This window comes from Symphalangus syndactylus, chromosome 1 (assembly GCF_028878055.3).
Source record: "Symphalangus syndactylus isolate Jambi chromosome 1, NHGRI_mSymSyn1-v2.1_pri, whole genome shotgun sequence".
Lineage (NCBI taxonomy): Eukaryota > Metazoa > Chordata > Mammalia > Primates > Hylobatidae > Symphalangus > Symphalangus syndactylus.
Window position 1 is genome coordinate 150,843,856 of NC_072423.2, and position 17,723 is coordinate 150,861,578.

The 17,723-nt window shown below is 41.8% G+C and overlaps 1 protein-coding gene across 13 annotated transcripts in view; it reads right to left on the reverse strand.

Moving 5' to 3' along the window:
• MSRA (methionine sulfoxide reductase A) overlaps positions 1-17,723 on the reverse strand; it is a 376,185-nt gene that overhangs the window by 97,261 nt on the left and 261,201 nt on the right. For 12 of the 13 annotated variants that reach the window (XM_055288670.2, XM_055288653.2, XM_055288644.2 and 9 more), the window contains one exon: positions 9,026-9,132. The exons of the other annotated variant lie outside the window; for it this stretch is intronic. In XM_055288670.2, the coding sequence (XP_055144645.2) occupies positions 9,026-9,132 (107 nt within the window). The remainder of the gene's footprint in view (positions 1-9,025; positions 9,133-17,723) is intronic. 13 annotated transcript variants of the gene reach the window in all.

Consider the following 17,723-nt stretch of genomic DNA (forward strand, 5'->3'; position numbering starts at 1 on the left):
TTGGTGTCAAGAGAGTTTGCAGGATAGCCTTTAGGGTCAAGAACACAATGGTTAATCCTTCCTTTTAATATACAGCATAGCCTCAACCAGGCAGCAAGTCCACAGCCTCGGAATTTGGTCTCTCTGTGGCAACAGTGAGTCCACGCAGGGATCAACTTTGAAATACAAAGAAATATAAAACCATTCTTGATGAGGTTCACTCCACAACAGTAAGATTTCCTGAGTCCCTGTGGTTCTCATAGTGAGTCCCCAGTTCTCTAGAAAGTTCTTGAGCCTTACTCAAAGGTTCTGAACTTTAAGAATTATAGGTTACATCTTAGATATACTATGATAATTAGGCTCTCTGATTAGAAGTTACAGATGTCTCACGGGAAGATGGCGACATGACTCTGAAGGACCTGGTAGACCATCTGAAGGAGTTCAGATTTCATTCCAAATACAGTAGAGATGCCATGGAAGATGCTGACACAGGGAAGGGAAAGGACCCAAGTTATACCGACGAAGATCACGCTGCTGCCTGTGTGCGTGGTCATAATCATGGAAAGTTACGAAGTTCAGTGGTCCAGGAACAGATAATGGTGGCTTAAATCATGAGAGTGAACATGAGAGAAAATGAGAGAAGCAAGCACAGTGGGGATGTCTTTTGGGGGTAGAATCTGTTAATCTGATTCATTGGAGGGAAAAGGCGAGGGAAAGGAATGAGGCAGGGATCACTTCTGAGGATCTTACTTAGTTAGGCAAGTTAAATGATGACCCGATGAGGAAGGTTGTCAATCAGTGGGGAGGCAGGAGGAAGCCATGGGGCTTGTTTACAGGGGGTCGCAAGAATCAAACCTTCATTTTAGAAAAATATTACGTTGACAAACAAGTGGAGATAACAAGTAGACAGTTTGTTATGGGGATCTGGAGTCCACAGGGTAGTTCTAGACCCTAAATTTGAGTGTCATTTACACTCAGAGTGTCACTGATACAAAAAAAAAAAAATACCATAGAGATGGCATTCAAACTATGCTAAAGAAAAGCAGCAATGACTGCATTAGTAGCACAGGTGAGTAGGTTTTGTTGTTGTTGTTGTTGTTGTTGTTGAGACAGAATCTCGCTCCGTCGCCCAGGCTGGAGTGCAGTGGCACAGTCTCAGCTCACTGCAGGTTCCGCCTCCCGGGTTCACGCCATTCTCCTGCCTCAGCCTCCCGAGTAGCTGCGACTACAGGCAACCGCCACCACGCCTGACTAACTTTTTGTATTTTTAGTAGAGACAGGGTTTCACCTTGTCAGTCAGGATGGTCTCCATCTCCTGACCTTGTGATCCACCTGCCTCGGCCTCCCGAAGTGCTGGGATTACAGGCATCAGCCACCGCACCCGGCCAAGTAAGTAATTTGGTAATGACACTGTCTTCTTCCTCCCCGCCTCCCCGCAACAAAACACACACACTAGTCAAACCACAGTTTGTCAGGGCTTAACTGAAGAGCATAGGGAGTCACTAAATATCTGGCTGCAATCTAAGTGGGAAGAAAATTAAATAATCAAAACTGAACCTTTATTCTAAAAAATGCTAGCTGGAACCCATTCGTACATGTATACTGTTTTTTTACCTTTCACTTTGGGAACTTTTCTTTAAAATGACCCTGCATTAGTTATAAACAAACACAGAGATGATAGATAATAAATTGCTAGATAGTTGAAGTTTAAGATAAAATTATGGCAAATATTTAAAGACTGTAGCTATATATTGACGATAGGGACAGGTAGGTGGATGGATGGATGGGTGGGCGAACACTGAGAGACAGATAGAGACAGCCTTTAAAACACTGTTTTATATTTGAAACACAGTGGGTAATTTAACATTGACTCCAGAAACATTTTATGCTTATTAGAACTTAATATATTGTAAAATATATGCAAAGGAAAACGCTGCTTTTCTTCTCTCTTTTTCACGAGAGAAATACCCAGAGAAAGCATTGTGCTTACTGTTTACGAAACTTGAAAAGCTGGGAGAAGGAACCAGGTCACATGGCCAGGAGAATGCTCTTTAGATTTGCTTTCACATTTCAAGAAACATAATTTCTCAGTGGGAAAAGACTGAATTCCTAAATGAGCTGGAGTCACATTCTCAGGATGGAAGATCACAGATGAACCACCCTCACTCTACCGAAGGCCACATTCAGTTTAGAATATCGGGAAATGTTTCTTGAGATGGGTTCACTTGGGAGGTAAACTGTCCATATTTGATAATCCAAAAACAATAATACATTAGATGATGTCTTACAATTAGTGCTATAAGCAAATAATTCCACCAAAGGTTTGAGGAAAAATGTTTTTTTTTTTTTTTTTTTTTTTAATGAGGCTAAGAAAAGATTATGAAGTCTTCTCCTTGAAGGCAAAAACAACCCCCTACATTTTATGCAAAGTCTTCAGCTCACCAAAGATATGAAGCAGCTGTCAAATTCTGTAAGCAGAATCCAGCATGTTCAAGTTCAGCAAAACTAGCGTGAAGTTCAAGTTTCACTCCTTAAGACGCCATCCTCCTCCTTAAGTCTTTCCTGCCTCTTTTAATCGGATTAGAAACCAGCAAACTTCTTCAGCCAAAACTCTGAGAGTTGCTGGTGAGGCTGGTATCCACAACACAGCCAACTTTGCAGAAAACCACAGTTTCAATGGAAAATCACTTTTGGTTTCTGGCTCCTCAGCAGTACTGCATATCTAATTAGCTCAACAATTGGTCCCTGTGATAAAATCAGCTAATTTTTTGTTCAAATGGCTGCTCTGTGGTAAGCAATACTGTCACTCCAAACTTCACATATAAAGAAGTTGCTGAAGAAGCTGGTTACTAGGGGTCACTGGGGGCAGGCTAGTGAAGAAGACTATCAAATTAGTAACCTTAGTCAACATTACAGTTAGTGTGTAGGGGTCCCATCAGCGCTCAAAGAAGACAAATGGCCCGAAGGTAGTGATGGGGCCAGAAACACCAAGCCTTTTGAAGAGGAAAGCAGCATATATAAAATGAACAGAATGAGTCACGTGCAGAATTTCCCCACTTTTAGAAATGAAACTAAATGTTTCTGACTAGAGTACAGAGTTCTAGACCCTAATCCAGTAGTGTTAAGAAATGACCCTCCCTACCTTAAACACCTCTGTGGTTTCAGGAGCTTGTTCAAGGCTACCCTAGATATAGAACACAGGAAAGCCCAGTCCAGGGGTCACCTCTTCAGCTCCCTGATCTCCCTCCCTCAGTGCATAAAGCAATTGGTTAGATCAACAATTTTCCCCATTTTGTGAATGTATTAGAAACCACATAACTTTTTAAGGTAAAGGCCAAAGCATTGATCAACCTCTTTATGGTATCAAAGCTAATAACATCACCTGTCATAGGCATTTCAAATTGTTGATTTTGTAGTGTTTGTATTATCATTTATATCAACTGAACGAACAGTCAGAAATTAATTCAAGTTTCAAAACTTAAAAGGGCCTCATAAATACATGAATGCATTTAACTTTATATTAAGACATAGATACACATCTACAGCTAAACATATATATGTATACAGATAAACATCTAAGATCTGTACATGACTTAAAACAGTAGTTGATTAGCACTTAGGAAGTACTCTGTTGGTGCTGTTGTTGCTGTTCTAATAGTATTACTATTATTATTATATAGCTAGATATTACATAGATATACATACTATATACAATTATGGTATATAACCTATATAAAAGTACATATTATATCACCATATGACTGTAGCAGGATGCACTCTGCTAAAATTGAACTGTGATTTTCTTTCTCACCTCTATCAGAGGTGCCAGCAAGTCATTCCATCATGGCAAATCATTCCTGAGCCACTGCAGTCAGCTGCCTTCCCTGGATTGGGGTGAGAAGGACCCTTTAGAGACAGTGGACCCAGAGGACGCTAATGCATCACTTTAGATCCCTGTGGCCCCATCTGCCTCTTGCTAGGCCAGCCGCAGTACCCAGTTCTGCAAGGACCCCCGTTCACTTTGTGCAGCTTTTATGCACCTGCATTGCCCAATCTTACACTCAACGCCATGCGCCTCGTCTCTTGCCTCCTGCCCTGACACACAGTATCCTGAGCTCACACATGTGCAGCCCAGAAGTGCAGAATCAACCTATGGGTGATGGCATTCAATGGAAATATGCTTCCTTGTCTTCCCCCGAATGCCTAGCCATTTCATAAGGTTCAAACAACCAGTTACCAGTAGTAGGGGCTAGTTTGTATGGGGTCTTCCTCCTTTTCCTCCCCAGTCTTATTCCTGCTCCCTGGAACCACATACCTCGGTGAGTCCTCACACACAAGCCTCTGGCTTGGGCTCTGCCTTCTGTGGGGCCCAGGCTAAGCTCAGCTGAAAATCAGTGGTCACCTGGGCACGGGTGTCCAGTTAGCCCTAGTGCTCACCAGGATGGGGTACACAAAGAGGCACTTTGGTTCCTGAAAAGGAAAACAACTTGACCCTCAAGCTGTGCTCTCCAGGCAGAAAAAGGGGAGAGCAGTTCCCGGTGCAGCACTTTGATGGGCAGGAAGGCCCATGTTCCATGGCCGTCCTGTGCTCTTGGGATAAGCCATAGTGAGAGCAGAGGACCAGGGATCCAGACTGATGTGCCCCACCCCTCTACAATGCACATGGACATGGGCACACATGCACAGGCTCATCCCTTAACGAACTGCTATACTCTCTAATATGGTAGCCACCAGCCATATGTGGCCATTTAAATATAAATTGAAATTAATCAAAAGATTCAGTTCCTCAGTCACACTAGCCACTGAGGAACTGAGTCAGTGAGCCACTATTTCAAGTGGTTAACAGCCACATGTGGCCAGAGGTCCTCCACTGGACAGTGCAAAGAGACCACAGCATCATGGCGGAAAGGAGAGTGGTGTTGGAAGGAAGCACTGGTCTAGTCACTACTCTGGGTTTCAGTCAATTAGCTGGTATGAAAACACTGAACTTTCAACTCATCTCCCAGTGGAATCTAGGGTCAGTTTTATTTATGCAAAACCATAAAAGACATGTGACAGCATTTGTCCCTTGAGTTGGTGATTAAGCAGTTTATATGCGGTAATGTGAGCTGCAACGGCTACCCGGATGCTAAAGGCACAGGAGTCCCCAGTCTTTATTCAAAAAATAGATCCTACTTTTAAAAGCCAAGCAGACACATAGACACGCAGACATGCAGACAGACAGACACAGACACACACACACACATTTAATTCCCATATGCTTAGGTTCAGAACACCCAGAAAACATCGGGTCAGCACAACTGCCTACAAGATTAATCTTTCCAAAAACTACGAAAATAATGAAAGGATAATTATAGCAGCTCATTAATTAATTATATAATACCTAAATTTTACCTCCTACGGACATCACTTATCTAAAATCAATGTGGGTTCCCTTCAAAACTGAGGGTAGAAACTATATTGGGATAGAAACTCGAAAATTCGGTGTTCAGCCTCTTCACCGTCACATGGAAGGCACTGGCCTTGAACTGAAAATCTTCACTGCAAACACCAGGATGTCATCAGATTTCCAGTATTCTAGAGGGCAGTATGCTTCCAGAGTCTCTTGGAATTACTGTTGGTACCGTAGAGAACTATGAATCATTACACTAGGCAATTTATAGATGGCATTATCATATGTGACTTTTAGTACTACTTATAAGTACTGCCTTTATAATTAAATACAGTGGGATGAAACAATTGAACCACTTTTTAAGTTCTTGGTTGGGGTTGGTTCCTGTGCTGCCCAGTGTAGTGTCCTGCCTGGTTGGACATTTCCCCTCCCACTGCTGAAGTGGAGGAATTATTTCCTCGGGTACTAAGTCCTCTCTCTTCTGCCTTTTTTTTTTTTTTTTTTTTTGAGAGGGAGTCTCACTCGGTTGCCCAGGCTGGAGTTTAGTGGTGCAATCTCTGCTCACTGCAACCTCCGCTTCCTGAGTTCAAGCGTTTCTCCTGCCTCAGCCTCCTGAGCAGCTCGGATTACAGGTGCATGTCACCATGCCTGGCTAATTTTTGTATTTTTAGTAGAGACGGGGTTTCACCACGTTAGTCAGGCTGGTCTCGAACTCCTGACCTCATGATCCACCCACTACAGCCTCCCAAAGTGCTGGGATTACAGGCGTGAGTCACTGCACCCTGCCTCTTCTGCTTTTATCTCATTACTTTTCCCAAGTGATCTTATCAGCAACTGGGGTTTCATTTACCAAATATAAGTTGATAACTCTCAATAATAATAAGGGTTCCTGTTTATGAGGTACTTACTGTGTGCTAGGCCCTGTGTTTCACAAGCATTAGCCCAGTTAGCAGTCCTAACAGTCCTCCCTGCAAGGCAGAAACAGCCCATGGCTCCTCCCAACAGCCCCTTGGATGCCCATATCATGGGTATCTGAGGCTCTGCACTTTCACAACTTACCTTCCCCACAAATCTGCCTCTGCTTCTCTGTACATTTGTACAGAAAATCACCAGCCAGAAACCTAGTGAGAATCACCAGCCATGACCTGGACCTGGACCTGTCCCTCTTATTGACTCTCCACTTCCAATGAAGTTCCAAGTTCTAGTCTTTCTACTTCCTAAATATCCCTCCCTTCCATCCGTACTTCCACCATCCTAGACAAAAATTCCATTATTTCTGGCCCGGGATCCTATAATAGCTGCCCAACTCATCTCCCTGCATCCAGTCTTACTTCTCTTTAACTTCATTTATTCTAAGGTCATTGCTCTCTGTCTTTGAGCATCTGGAAAATGGAGATAATGGGGTCTCCCTCATCCTCACAGGTCTGCTTGAGTCAAACAGAACATATGGCTTTCTAAGTAGCAGGTACTTGATAATAAATTGCACAGATGACATGTGAATTGAGAAAATTTGATGCTAGAGCCTACATGTGTAACCACCACCATAAATGGCCAGGTTAGCCCACCACTGTTAGAAAAGCCATTATGACAAAGGGATAAGAGAAAGAATATGCAGGTAAAAGGTTTTTAGAATGGAAATATAAGTATACTTAAATTACTCTAAAACTTAGCAGCTTCAAAGTATATACATTTATTATCTCACAGCTTCTGTGGCACAGCTTGGCTGGGTGCCTCTGGCTCGAGGTCCTTCATGAGGCTGTAATCAAACTGTCAGGCAGGGCTGCAGTCTCATCTGAAGGCTTGACTGGGGTTGAGGGCCTTCGAAGCTCACTCACGTGGTTCTTGGCAGGTTTTTGTCCTTGTCATGTAAGCCTCTGCACAGGGCTGCTTCATGACATGGCAGCTGGCTTCCCCTACCCTCTCTCTGACAGTAAGAGAGAGCTTTCACAATAGGAGCCATAATCTTTTAATGACCTAGTCTCACAGTGCTCCCATCACTCCCATCACTGCTGTCATTCATTAGAAGTGAGTTGCTAAATGCAGCCCATATTCAAGGAGATGAATTACACATGGGCATAGAGCACTGGGGGCCAACTCACAGTCTGCCTACGATGACCAGCCTGGAAGGGAGGTGGGAGGGGCCAAGGAAGGAATGGGCTCTGTCAGCACCTCCCTCAGGCCTCTCCACTCATCACAGTCGAACTGACCATGAGTCACCCGTCCTACTACTTGCTCATCAGAGGACACTCTAGTTACAGCCTCCTCGTCTCTGCAATCTCTGTCACCATTCAGGATAAGGGGATAACTCACTCATTCCTGGGGGCTGTTGCATACCTGACTTTTTACCTAATTCTAACATAGATCAGCTTTATAGTAGCTTCTAGCTCTACTGTCAAATGCAAATCCACATCAGAAAATATAAAGATAAATAAAATCTAAGTACCACCACAAAGTTCTAAAAACAAAAGCAACTCAAGTTGTTTTTAAAACAACTAAATCTCTATTGGAAGATTTTAAAAAACGGTATACAATCGTGAAAATAATTGTTTTGTAATATCATGTATATATTTCTGAGAACTACTTTTATCATAATTCCACTTACTGTTATGAGAGAGAAAGCATTACGGGTTGAATCGTGTCTCCCTCCAAAAGATATGTTGGAGTCCTAAAACCTCGGAATGTGACCTTCCTTGGAGACTGGGTCTTTACAGAGGTAATTAAGTTAAATGATGTCATCAGGGTTAGCACTAAGCCAATATGACTAGAAATTGTAAAAACAAGAAGTTTGGACACAGAAACACACGCACATAAAACTAGGGTGATGTGAATATAAACATGGAGAAGACAGCCATCTAGAAGCCAAGGAGAGAGGCCTGTAACAGATCCTTCCCTCAGAGCACTCAGAAGGAACCAGCCCTGCCGACCTTGATCTTGGACTTCCAGCCTCCGGAACTGAGAGAAAATAGATGTCTGCTGTTTAAACCAACTACGCTGTGATTGTTTGTTACAATAGCCCTGTAAAACTAATACAGAGGGAAGAAAAAAAGAGAGAGTTTCAGACAGAGACAGAAATAAAGAGAGAAGGAAAAATATTTATTTTACCAGGCTGTATCTTCATCTAGATGAGTGGTGCAAAGGCAAACACATAAGGGCCTACTCTTTTTTTTGTTTACATTGAGACAGGGTCTTGCTCTGTCACCCAGGCTGAAGTGCAGTGGTGCAATCACAGGTCACTGCAGCTATGACCTCCCAGGCTCAAACGATCCTCCCAACTCAGCCTCCCAGGTAGCTGGGACGATAGGTGCAGGCCACCATGCCTGGCTTATTTTTGTATTTTTTGTAGAGATGGGGTTTCTTTGTGTTGCCCAGGCAGGTCTCGAACTCCTGGCCTCAAGCATCCTTCTGCTTCGGCCTCCCAAGGTACTGGGATTACAGGCATGAGCCACTGGCCCTGGCCCAGGCCTACTCTTAAAACCTCATTTAGCACATGTATTGGACACAATGGCTCCACTCCTAGAGGCTGACAGAAATTTCTAAGAGATGTGCAAATAAAACACAATTCCAATTGAAAAGCAGGAGACTCCCCTCTAAAATCAGAACCTGGCCCTAGTCATGGTGGCCTAAGCCACGGGCCAGGATCCCAGCAACCCCTACCTTTTGGTAGTCCTCTTTGGAGCTCAGGGCCGCCTCCATTTGCTTGGCAGAGGTCGGGTAGATGGCCGAGCGGTACTGAGTGCCACGGTCATTCCCCTGACGCATACCTGGGAAAGTGGAAAACAGGGAGGGTTACCTGGTCACCAGGCGACAGTGCCAGCGTCAAAATGGGCACAATGCTGAGACATTTTGACACTTTTCATATGGTCCCTGAGCCTGATGTGTTGCTAAGTGCTTGTTTTAATTTTCTGTTTACAGCATTTTCTTTAAACAAGCATGAAATATATCTGTTTTGATTTGCCTGTTTTAATTACAACAAATATCTTTGAACTCAGGTAGATTTATCACAGGTCTTGGATCATACTAGATGTTCTATGAATACATACTTTTACATGAAATATTTAAACAACGATCTACTCCAATTGTCACATGTAACGCACTATGATACATATTATTGCCTTGGGTCCTAAGGAGATACCTGTATGGAAGGTTTTATCATTCCTCCCTTGGCAGATGAGGAAATGAGACAATATCTGTGTAAATTCCTGGCACGGTGCTTGGCACGTAGCAGGAGTCCTGCACCTATGACTAAAGTCATCTGCCCATCTAGCCTGCAACTTAAAGTCAGCAAAGAGCATTTTCTGCCAGTCTCAGCAGCTGAAGGGTGGATGATGGTCAGTTTCTATCTGAGTGTGACAGTGCCCCAGAGTGAAACAGCCAAAGGGTTGCCATAGATCCCCTGTAGGCCACCATGTTGTCGTGAAAATGAACCAGGCACTGGGATTCAGGAATTGGACCCAGTAGCATGTTTCAGTTAGTCACATTCCTAATATAGTCAGGGGAAACAGAGACCAGCAGGCGTAAGCAAGTATTAGAGGTGTTAAGGGAAAATCTGTGCAGGTTAAAAAAATGCAAGGGTTCAGAAAGGGAGTGGGCAAGTTCGTGTGATCAGTGGGGAAGGGGCCTACGTCTCAAAGGCTGTATCAAGGAAGTGACTTGTCTTGGCAGCAGGTGGGCGCCAAGGGTAAAGGTAGAACAAAGGATTGCGGAGCAGTGCGGTGCCTTCACGGACTAGGAGGGAACTGGTACTGCTTGCAAAAGCAGCTGCAACCCAGGCAGCATCTGTGTCAAAGCCCTGATGCCAACTTCTCAAGAGGATGAGCATGTTACCCTCAAGCCTGAAGCCCAGATGAGAAAGATGCTTCACTGGGAAAGATGACTGGAAGCTCAACAGACTGAAAACCCAGAAGAAAGAACCAACATCCAGGAGCGGCTGGGAATACAGGAAGTGGCCCTGCTTGTCTACCCACTGAATCACAAAACAAACGAAGTATTTGACTGTCATAAACCTATCTAAACAGGCTTTATAATGCTGTTCTCCAGAGGGCAAAATTAACCAAAATTATATTTTGAGATAGGACAGAAAAATGTTATTGAGTGATAGAATAACTCCTATATGTCTTTCCTTTTTCTGCAAATAAATATGTTCTCTCCAGCAGAAAGAATTCTTGTGTGTCAACTGTAGCCTCCACACTGTAGAGGCTACAGAAGAATTAGGTCATAATCCCTCGTCTCAAGGAATAACCAGGACGAGGGAGGGACGGGGAAGAGTAGTCACGAGCCTGACACTGTACTTCCCTGTGCGAGGTCTTTGCCATCATTTCTTGTTTCATCCTCACATGAGCCCTCTGAAGAAGATATTCTTAACCCTCTTTGACAAAAAGGAAATTATGGATCAGAGACATTCAGTGACCCACCTGAGGTCACATAGCAGGTAAATGGCCATCCTGCGATTTAAACTTTGATCGCCCCAACACCAAAGCCCTTTCTCCTTCCAAAATGGATGCACGAGAAGTTACAGCAAAATAATTGAGGACAACGGAACAAAGTGCTTCTGGATGTAGGGTACCTGCTGGGGAGGGGGCATCCCAGCCCAAGACCCAGAAATAAGAACAAGCTTGGAACGTTCTGAGAACTGTGAAGAGGCAGGACAAGGTCTGACAAGGGACCTGGTGGGTCACGAAGCTGGTGGGTTGGGCGTGTAACCACATAGGTATCTTGACAAGTCACACTGGGGACCAGAGATGCGTGGAAAGATCAGACTCCCAGGAGCTACAGAATTCTCTGGAACCCTGAGTGAGCATAATCACCAACCAATGACCCAGAGCCCCCTTTCCCACAGATGCAACAAGTGTTGCAAAGTTCACTGTGCCCTCCATTTGCCTTTTGAAAAACTATGAGGAAAAATTATTGACACTATTTGGCTGTCTTCACGTACCAGGAAAGCAAGCAGTGGGCTTTCAGTGTTGAGTGGAAAGAGAATTACTGGCTCAGAAACAACATCTTGTACTTAAAATTCTTCCATACTACTCTATAAACTGATTAATGAGGACTGGGCTTTGGGGTATTCTTGATGAGAACTGACCTCCTGGCATCTACCAACTGCTTGAGATTTCTCCATCCACTTTCTCCAAGGAAGATTTTAAAGGGACAAACAACCCTAAGACTGCTCTGAGGTTTCTCCCCCCTCGACAGACCTGGAGGAAGCAGTGGAAAACAGAAACGCTTCATCTATAATGAAGCATAAGACGATGACTTCTCCTCTGCTCAGAGGGCCTCCTAAGCCTCAGTTCATCTTTACATAACAACCCTGTTTTAGCCACCCTGATTGGAGACAGATAAATGCGTCTGAACATGAGAACTTTAAAGGGAAGTTTATGCTGAGAGTTGTTGCTAGGTGATCACTTTACGAGGTCCCAGGAGTTACCAGCTGATAGTGAGTATCAGGACAAGTCAGGACCAACTCCTCAGGGTCTGAAATCACTATCTCTATCCTCGGGAGCTTCGCAGGAGCAATCTCATTAGCAGGACTATCCATGTTGGTTGAAAACAGAGTGACTCCTATCAGCATGACCTCCACATTCTTCTCTTCTATAGACTGCTGCTAAGAGAAAACGGATCCTGCCTTACGTTCTGCTGCACCAAAGGCTACCTGCATGCTGCAGTGGCACAGCAAGACCACAAAGGATGCTGGCATTGGTGGGAGAGCTCACCCAGGTGCTGCTTCAGGGTGGCCTCCTGCCTTCTGCTGGAAAATAGGGTCTCTGTGAAAAAACATGCCATGGTGTCCCAAAGTCCTCCCCTAGGTGGATGAGCCTCTATCCTTCACAGTAAAAGATGACACTTCTTATTACCCAGGTGACATTTCCCGGTGCACCTTGCCTTTACCTTAGGTGTTTGAGACAAGCCCTATGAACATAACCATCTCACTTTATCTGAGAGCTTAATCCTGTCCATTTTAACTGACAGCTCATTTTTAATTTAAAACACTGAATAAATGAATGGACAGCCCTCCTTTCATCAAAAGGAATGGAAGGAGGGAGGGAGGGAGGGAGAGGGACAAGAAGAGGAGGAAGGAGAGAGAGAGAGAGAGAGGGAGAGGGATCATCAAAGTAGTAACAATCCTAGAGTTCTCACTATGTCCAGGCACTGTGCTTTACTATGTTATTCACCTAATTCTGCAAATACCTGGAGGATATTAGTAAACCCATTTCCCCACCCTCTCCCAATGCCAAGGTGAAACTGACACTCCCTCAAAGGTGAAACTGACACTCAGAGAGAGGCTGGTTGCCTGCTGAAGGCCAGTGCTGCATCCGGAACCATCCAACTCCAAAGTCCGTGACCTTAACCACTATTATTCCTATTTGTAAATATATATAATTTCAGTAAAAAAAAAAAAAAGTGGAATATAGGGATCTATGAAAGATATCATGTGGCTCTCTGCCTGCTGAAGGCCAGTGCTGCATCCGGAACCATCCAACTCCAAAGTCCGTGATCGTAACCACTATTATTCCTATTTGTAAATATATATAATTTCAGTAAAAAAAAAAAAAAAGTGGAATATAGGGATCTATGAAAGATATCATGTGGCTCTCTTCTAAAAGGAAGACAGCCACATAATACGGTCACTGTCTATCATCTGCACAATGTTCTTTGCATTTTTTTCATGCAGTGCCTCTCAAGGGAGATGAAATAGTGTTGCTTTACAACAGAGGTGCCAAATATTTATTCCATATCTAAAAGCAAAAAGAAAAATGAAAGATCCTGATTTTCACTAAGCAGTACACGTTACTTCTACAGCCATAAATTATTTTGAAAAGATGTGGTGATTTCTTCATGAAAGGTAAAAAGTTATCATAGTGTGAATTTTGTTTGTGTAAAAGGGAAATTCTATTTATGGCAGCCAAAGAAAATCTTTTTAATTATTATGTGTCTTAGAATGTCTTTTGGGACTCCGTGTCTGTTTATGTTCTAAAATCCCAAGTTTGGCCAAATAATGAAAATATTAGAAAACTTTCAAAATAGTAAAATTTTTAGGTCATCATTGCAAGTCATTACATCATTAAAGTTTTACAGCCAAAGTTTTACATCATTGCTTCATTAAAGTTTTACAGCGTAAGTGCCCCACTACATGAGATTTACAACATGCTTACATTGAAATCAGTACCAAGCACACATGTGCACACACATTTACAAAGCTAGTCCCTCATGGATAGTGTTCATATTAGCAGAAGTAGCAATCGACATATTATACCTTTGTAGTTTCCAGATTCAACTACAGAAAAGTACATAAATGTACAAAAGTACATAAAATAGATATGCACAGTTAAGTGTCTACTATTACTCTATTTATAATTATTGATTATAAAGTGAATACTCACATCACCACCACTAATGTCAAGAAAGAGAGTACAACCAGTACCCTTGAGAGTCTTCCATGTGTCTGTATTGATGACAATGCCTTCCGTCTCTCTAGTTGTACCACACCTGGTTTTTGCAATAATTTCTTTAGCACACAGACACATTCAGAATAAACCTAGTTTTGTTTGGCCTGTGATATGGTTTGACTGGGTCCCCTCCCAAATCTCATCTTGAACTGTAGCTCCCATAATCCCCTGTGTCATGGGAAAGACGTGGTGGGAGGTAACTGAATCACGGGGGGCGGGTCTTTCTCATGGTGTTCTCATGGCAGTGAATAAGTCTCATGAGATCTGATGGTTTTATAAAGGTCAGTTCCCCTACACACACTGTCTTGTCTGCTGCCATGTAAGATGTGCCTTTGCTCCTCCTTCACCTTTGGTCATAATTGTGGGCCTCCCCAGCCATGTGGAACTCTGGGTCCATTAAACCTCTTTTTCTTTAAAAATTACCCAGTCTCACATATGTCTTTATTAGCCGCATGAGAACAGACTAATACAGCCTATTTTTAAAATTAATATAAATGGAATTATACTATAGTTTGAATCTTTCACTTACAATTATGATCATGAGGTCTTTCCATTTTTTTCATTTTCATGGCTTCGTAATATCCCATTGTATGAATGCACCACAATGGATTTATACATTCTACCCTTAGTGAACATTACCAGCTTGGGGCTGTAAAAAACATTCTTGACATGTATTCTCTTATACATATGCATGAGTTTCTCTTGAGTAGATACTTAGAAATAGAATTGGTGGTGTATAGTGTTTGCATGTCTTCAACTTAACTGCATGCTGAACTATTTTTCCAGAGTAGTTGTACCAATTTACAAAACCACATGACTGCACAAGAATTCCTGGAGCTCTAAATGCTTGCCAATTCATTAAAGTCTGCTAATGTCAGATTTTCACTTTTTGTCAGTCTGCTTGGTGTGTAATGGAATCTCACTTGATCTTAATTTGCATTTTCCTGATTAATAACGTTAATTATCATTTTATATGCTTCTTTGCCATAATTCAAGTCCTTTGCCCATTTTTTCTCTCAGCAGTCTGTCTTTTCTAAAAAAAAAAAATACTGCACATATATTTAAGTCTATTTTTTATATATTCTGAATACTAATCCTTTATCAAATTTAATCTCTCTGATCTTGGCTTTTATTTTTTTTTTTTTTGTTCTTGGCATTTTCTTTATGATGCTTTTTGATGAACCAAAGTTGTCAGAGTTTGATATAGTTAAATTTGTCAAATATTTTTCCTTTATGGTTAGTGCTTTTGTGTCTTGTTTAGGAAATGCTTCTGAAACCCAAGGTCATGAAGATATTATCTACTTGAAGTTTCGTACATTTGCCTTTGACATTCATGTATTCAATCTACTTGGAATTGATTTTTGTGTATGGTGTGAGGTAGAAATCCAATTAACTTTCTTCCTATAAGAAAATTATCTTACCACTGTTGATTAAAAAGCCATTCTTTCCCCAGTACCATGAAATGCCAACTTTGTCATCTGTCATACTTTGACATGAGTGGGTCTGTTTCTGAACTCTCTATTCATCCATCCCTACATCAGATTCACAATGTCTTAACAGTTGTAGCTTTATAATGACTCGGTATTTGGAAGAAAGTTCTCCCATCCTCTTGTTCTTATGCAAGTATCTTTGCTTTTCTTGGACTTTTGCATTTCCCTATAAATGTCGAGAATAGCTTTTAAGATCCACAAAAACAACAATGACAACAACAACAACAAAACTGTTGAGATCTCATTTGGATTTGCACTGAATTCATAAAACGATTTGGAGAGAATTGGTCTGTTTACCAACCATAAACAAGACCCAATATTAGATCTTCCAGCGGTCTAACTACTAAGCCAATGCCATGTTTTTTTTGTTGTTGTTTTTTGTTTTTCCTTAGATTTTTTGGTAGCACTCCACTTCAAGGTACCAGTTCCTGGTAAATAAGTAAACCCTGAAATTCCAGTGGCTGGACATAATAGAAGTTTCTTTCATAATCATGCAAAGCAGTTAATAAAAAGGAGATGGTAACAGTTCTGCTTCATGAACTCTTCAGGGGACTAGGCTGACAGAAGCTTCACCACCTCCAGTATGTTGCTTCAAAGGTTTCCCTTGGCATTAACATTCAGCAGGAAGACTGAAGATAGAGAGAAAAGTTCACAGATCATGCAGGAGGTTTTTCTGAGCCAGGTCTCGAAGTAGCATATGTCAACTTCTTCCTCATTCCACTGGCCAGAACTCAGTCACATGGCCACTTCGAGGGAGACGAGGAATGGTGTCCGGCTGGGGAAAGATAAATAGGTATCTAGTGGATTTTTCAATCAGTATGTATTTATTCTTTCCTTGACTTATTGCATGAGCTAGGATCCCCAGTCCAATGCTGATTAGAAATTGCGATGGCATTCTCTGTAGTTTCTCAATGCTTCATTATTAAATACAATGCTTGCTATAGGCTTTTGCGTGTACTCCTTATCAGAGTAAGAAAGGCATCTTTTATATGTGTTTTTAAATCATTTATGAATACTGAATTGTATTCAATACTTTTTTATGCATCTATTTCAATAATCACACATGTTTTTAAAATACCTGCTAAGGTGGTTAATTACATGGGCTAATACTGATGTGCCAAACTAAGCTTCTGTTCCTTGGAGGAAACTAAAATTGGTCATGATGTATTATTTTCTTATATACTATTAAATTCAGTTTGCTAATACTTTGCACAGGATTTCTGCAAATACAGTCATAAGTAAGACTGTCCTATAATTCTCTTTTCTTACACAGTTAAGTTTTGTTATCAAGATTATGCAAGGATCATAAGATGGAGTGCATCTCTCTCTAATCTCTTGAAAACATTATGAAAAACTGCAATTATTTCTTCCTTAGATGTTGGGAGAACTCACTGATGAAGCCAGTGGTTTCTTTATTCAGTTTTATTAAACTATATTTTTAAAGAATGTATCTAACTTTTCAAATGTATTGACATAAAGTTGCTTATCATGTCTTCCTATTTCTGTAAAATCTCCCACATCTCTAATGATATCCCACCTTTTATTCCTAATGTTGTATATTTGTGCCTTCTCACTTTTTCCTTGAACAGCTTCCCAGAGCTTTATCAATTTTGTAGCCACCGTGAAATACCGACTCTTGGCTTTTTTGATCTTCTGTTTGTTTGCTTCCCATTTCATTTCTCTGTGCCCTTCGTTATTTCTTTATTTTACACTGTTTGGGTTGAATTTCTTGCTGATTTTCTAAGTTCTTGAGATGGATGCTTAGCTCAGCTTTTCTTCTCTTCTAATACATGATTTCAAGGCTCTATATGTCCCTCCGAGAACTGCTTTACCTACGCCCTATCAATTTTAACATATAGTATTTTAATTATCATTTGATTCAAAGTATGTCACAATTTCCATCACGACTTATCTTCGAGAAATAGGATATTCAGATTTTTTTTTCAGGCAAGGTCTTGCTCTGTTGCCCAGACTGGTGTGCAGTGGCACAATCATGGCTCACTGCAGCCTCAACCTCCTGGGCACAAGCAACCCTCCCATCTCAGCCTCCTGAGTAGCTGGGACCACAGGGATGTGATACCACGCCCAGCTGGGTTTTTTTGAAATTTTTTATAGAGACGGAGACCTCACTATGTCGCTCAGACTGGTTCTGAACTCCTGGCTTCAAGTGATCCTGCCTCCTTGGCCTCCCAAAACGCTCGTATTACAAATGTGAGCCATAACGCCCGGCCAGAAATTTTTAAATTTTCTTGACATAAGAGGATTTTCTCAATACTTGCATTATGGTAAGAGAAACAAAAGCTATATCATTTTAATCCCTTTGAAACATACTGAGCCTTTTATGGCCTGGAATATGTTCCATGTGTGATTGAGAAGAAGGCACCCCCCCAGGTGTGGGGTACAGCATCTTATCATGTCCAC